The following is a 4,819-nucleotide window of genomic DNA, read 5'->3' on the forward strand; positions in this document are numbered from 1 at the left end:
GATCTTGCTGTGCGCGATCCCTCTGTTTTTTAAAGTCTTTCAAAGTATTAAACAAAAGGCCCCATGTGGTTAACAAAGATACTGACTCTTTGTCTCCGTGTGAAGCGCTATCAAACAGCCTGTCCCCTATTTCTTTCCAATTCGAAACAGCAAATGATGTTATTATATCTGGAGTATAACCCTGTCTCTTGCTCCATAAAAGCATCTTTTGCAACATTAATTCCTCTAGCTTTACCCCCTTCTTTTCTAGTATTTGCTTCCACATGCTTATAATCATTTCCTCCTTTTTTGTTAGTGAGGCTCCCATCTTTTTCCCCAGCAGCTCACCTGCAAGAAGCTCAGTGTCTTCTTAAAAGTCCCGGATCCGGAATTAAGCAGCTTCTCTCGCCGCTCCTCTTGCCTATTCTTGCCGAAAACTCTTTTAGCAGCTTCTCTCGCCGCTCCTCTTGGCTATTCTTGCAGAAAACTCTTTTTTAGTGGCTGTGCGACCTCGGGGAACCCCCAAATGTAAACTCTCAGAAGATCGCTAGCTATATCACGTCGGGTCACCAGATGTCGCTGTTGAGACACGACGCGGTGATGTGGCAGCGTTTCTTCATTGAAGTTACATGGCTGGGCGGCGCGCGCTTGATCTGACACGCGCCTCTTATACCCTTTATTAACACACGCGTCTCTGCATGATTGGATTAGTTTATACATAAACAATCTGTGAATGGATGGTACTACTTTGGTGCACGGTCCTATATTGTCTGCCCACTTCCCGCCCCATGATCTCCTTCCGGGTGCAGTAAGCAGGGGTCCCCAGCCCACTGTGGACCCCCATACCTCACCTCCCTCAAAGCCAGCGCTGTGAGTTCAGATCCCCAGCCCAGAAAGAAAACGAGCACTGTGGGGAGCAGTTTTCAGGATAATGTCTTTATTCAGATGTGCAGAAGGGGTGTAACAGGTGAGAAGTATTAATATTTGCTGGGAAGGCCCTTAGGTCGGTAGCGGTTGGGATCCCCACCATTGCGGCCCCACTCATTCGCCTCTTGGTCAGCTCGGGTGTCTTCAGCACCTCTGCCACTCACGTCGCTTTGCCATTTTTCCCGGGCATCACTAGCAGGAAGGAAAAAGGCTGCCTGAACCAACCAGCATTTAACTCCACTTTGTGTTGATTTCCCCACTCATCTAAAACTAGCTTTTCCACAGGACTTCTCAAGATGAGATGCAAGCACAGGCTTGGTCCTTGCCTGAGAACTGCAGTGGAACCCACAACCCGTAAGGAAAAAAAACAGCAAGGAAAGAGAGTGCCTTATCACCAGCCATGCAGAGGTGAGGACCCTGCCTTCTCGGGAGGATGAGAAGAAGGGCTCATGCTGATGTGAGAGGAGAGGCACCATTCCTATAGAGACAGGCTGTTTGGACATCAACTGCTTCCCCTCCCCTCCACTGACTTTCTAGGCCAAAAGATAACTACAAGACAAAACCAACTTCAAATGGAATGCCGGGATCCCTAGTAACTCACTGTTAACAAGTCAAATGTGTTCCATTACCTGATCACTTTGGCTGCCCAGGCACCGCCAGGTCCTCTTTGGGCAGCATCATAATTCCCACGAGCATGGAAATATTTGTCAGCATTTTTATAATTTGCCTCACGCATGTCCCAGTATGCTCTGAGCATATCCCACGCCCCTGAAGAAAGCAGAGAAACAGGTGATGTGACTTTAAAGATTTATCCCAGAAACAGTTAATTATTGTTTCAGCCAGGAGCTGAAAGGCCCAAGAAGCAGTAACACAGCGAGGCACTTCTCCACATCAGCCTTTGCATCAAGGCATGCTTGCATGCTTCCATGCCTTTTGCGGGCATGGAAGATTCCACCACTGTGTGTGTGCAGGACAGTACAGCCGATGTCCTTGCAATTGTTGGCAGGAAACCGTGGGACCATTAAGCGAGAAACTGTGAGACAGTTAGGTGGGAGAAAAAACATGGAGCTGAGCTATGAGACTTTTGGGACTTCTTGGTTGCTAGATAAAAGATAAACTTGCAGCAAGTAGAGTTATGTTGAATCCCTGTAACTGTGGGACTTTTAGAAGTGGAAAATCACTGGGGTAACTAGCTGACAAGGCAGATAAGGGTATATAAAGCCTTGTTTATGCATAATAAAGGGATTTTGGTTTTGACCCCGAACAGAGTCTGTGCCTTCAATCACCACACTCTTCAGCAGCAGAAACCAGCAGGGTGTCTAATGCGGAGCTGCAGACCTCCCTGCTCTGAGGACTGTGTCCATTGATTGCCTGTAAGCTGTGCCTGGGAAGGGGTTCCTGAGAGAAAGGCCTATGGCAACTGCGCTTACCTCCTGCTGCATCCACAGCAAATCGTCCAGCTCGGGGTATTGCTGACAAGTCAGCACTTGCACATAGAATAGAGGAGAGCAACACAAGGCAGACACAGAGCCTCATGGTTCCTGGCCTAAGCCTGACACAGAGCTGTAAGACAAACAAAGCAGTTCTGGAGCACCTTTGAGACTGCTGACATTGCATCCATCACCCCATAGCTGCCCAGGCAGCTACCCCAGTGCTGATGGCAGGCCCAGGCACATGCTTCCCCCCCCCAACATGGACTATGCCCTCTGTGCAAGTGCAAGATCAGTTCAGACTCCACAGCAGAGGCAGATGGATATGAGAAACTTGCATTTTAGCATGCCCCACTGCTCCTATCATGAGTATGGAGAAGCCCCCACATGCTAAAGCATTAGTCCTGTTCCCAAATACCAGCTACAACCACCGTGTATTCCTCCCAATTCAGAATGTCACTCACCACCACAGAAAGGTGAAGCTAAAAGAGATGGAGCTTGTCTTGTGTGCTCTCAAACTCAGAGAGAGTATTTATAAGCAATTCAAACCCCTCAAAAGAGGAAATTGGAAAGGATGCCTGTGGCTGGGAATCCCCTACCACTGCTGACTCCATTTCCAGCACAGAATCCTTACGGTAAACCTGTCCTTGTCCTTAATCAAAGGTCATGGCTCCTGTTAATGCAATTTTTTAGAAAGTATGTGGAACTTCAGCCTTCCACAGGACTGTTTGCTCCTCACAACAAGCAGGCAGAGAAACTTCCTTGAAGACTGACAGGAGTGTTCTGTGTGCTTGAAGTGTTACGGTTGGCTTAAGGGTAACACTTTTGTTTGGCTCCTGTGCTGGATAGAGCTTGGAGAAGAAGGTGCCTGATCACCTGCACTGTGTGTTGAAGCACAAGGCTAGGTCTGTGCCTGTGCATAAAGAACGGCCAGCTGCATTATCAGAATGGCTACAGGAACTAGATGAAATTCTCACGTATGCTGGGATGACAAGCTGGATCTCAGAGTTGATGGAGTGGAGAATGTGAAGTGTTGCTCTTAAGTGCATTGCAAAGCAAACCACATATACCTGCATCTCTGCTGATAATGTTTTAAGATGGCACACATGCCACCAGAAGGAAAGCCTGCATGGTTTGCCCTACCTTTGCTTGCTCTCACAGATCCCCCTCAAAGGACTTCCACTGTGTTTTACTGCAATTCTGTTCACATCCTAGTGATCACTTACACCCTTACAGTTCATATTAGCTCAAGTGCCTTCTTTGTTGGCTGCAAGAAACCCTTTCTATTGATTTAGATAAAATAAAAGAAAGACTGGAAAATTATTCCTCTAACTTGGGGTACAGGCTTACTAACTCATGTGCCATTTTGCCCAGGGACCTAGAACACTGCGTTCAAGCTGACTTGAGGAACTTTTCTCAGATGTTTTGGACCACAGGGGAAATTTCTGAGCCTCCTGCTATGGTCTGATATGTTTCATGTTCTCTCCAAACCCAAATTTTCTGCAAAGAGCACAAACGTGAGGATAATTGCAAGAAAGTAGCACTGGAGAGGATCTTCAGAAGATACGGGATTGACTTGTCTGCAACAATGAGGTCAGCAGTAGTGACAACAGTGCTGGAGCTCCCTACAGAAATGGAGGTAAAGCACCAGCTTTGTTCTCCAGCAGGTAGCAGCCTGAGCACTGCTTTCCTGTATCCTCTTGTCCTACTTTCTGGGTCACAGCCCTAACCCCACAGAAAAAAGCTGCAGCCAAAATGGTTGCATTTGCAACAGAAATAAGCACTCTCGCTCTGAGCATGCAGGAAGGTTTGAATGGAATGGTCCTTTCTGGCCTAGCACTAAAACTGTCTGCATTTGCACACTGCATAAAGATAACACGTACAGGGGTACTTGGGGGACCATTTTCTTGGTTTGTATATTCTGATATAGCTAAGATAAAAAGCTGCCTCAAACGGGTTGGCTTTTAATTCTAACTATCTGTAAATGCAAGCTACATTCTGCAAACATTTCACAATGTAGGCATTTTGCAATCTAAATAAGTCTCAAATGGAGAAAGAGGATGAGGTCAATTCCCAGCTCTATCACAATAATAGATGCAATTATCCCTTATTCTGGGAAGTAGTCACATCTTTTCTAAGTTTACACATGCAATAATTCATTTCAGGAATTTGCCATGCTGCTGCAGGGAATATTTACTAACACTGGCCTCAGGCCCCTCTTCAACAGATTGCGTATGCGGAAGTTCAAATTAAATAAAACTGATTTTGATGAAGATTCCAACATTGAAGTAATGTTTTCAGGCAGGTATGGTGCTTTTATGTATTTTTTTTAGGAAAAAGCACAACAACAAAACCAACACAGTTTCTATTTAAAGTTGCTCAGGGCAAAGCACCCTTTATTCATCTCTGCTTTTCCATGGTCTCATCCACCAACAGTCACCAAAAGCAAAGATGAGCTGCAGCTCATCTGATCCAGTGCAGGC

The 4,819-nt window shown here is 46.3% G+C and overlaps 1 protein-coding gene across 1 annotated transcript; it reads right to left on the reverse strand.

Moving 5' to 3' along the window:
- Positions 1-895: 895 nt before the first annotated feature.
- Positions 896-2,952, reverse strand: LOC104068888 (serum amyloid A protein). The gene is made up of 4 exons (XM_009571826.2): positions 2,801-2,952; positions 2,337-2,469; positions 1,536-1,674; positions 896-1,098 (listed from the first exon to the last, which is right to left on the reverse strand). Exons 2-4 carry the CDS (start codon positions 2,440-2,442, stop codon positions 957-959), a joined length of 387 nt encoding a protein of 128 aa, XP_009570121.1. The 5' UTR covers positions 2,443-2,469; positions 2,801-2,952; the 3' UTR covers positions 896-956.
- Between the last annotated feature and the right edge of the window lie 1,867 nt (positions 2,953-4,819).

The sequence above is a fragment of the Cuculus canorus genome, chromosome 5 (genome assembly GCF_017976375.1).
Source record: "Cuculus canorus isolate bCucCan1 chromosome 5, bCucCan1.pri, whole genome shotgun sequence".
Lineage (NCBI taxonomy): Eukaryota > Metazoa > Chordata > Aves > Cuculiformes > Cuculidae > Cuculus > Cuculus canorus.

Bases quoted from the DNA above. Each gene is read 5' to 3' on its own strand.
- LOC104068888 (XM_009571826.2), bottom strand. From the start codon at position 2,442: ATGAGGCTCTGTGTCTGCCTTGTGTTGCTCTCCTCTATTCTATGTGCA. The intron at 1,675-2,336 runs GTAAGCGCAGTT...TGCTTTCTTCAG, and splicing joins TGCTGTGGATGCAGCAGGAG to GGGCGTGGGATATGCTCAGA. The intron at 1,099-1,535 runs GTAATGGAACAC...CCTTCCTGCTAG, and splicing joins TGGGCAGCCAAAGTGATCAG to TGATGCCCGGGAAAAATGGC.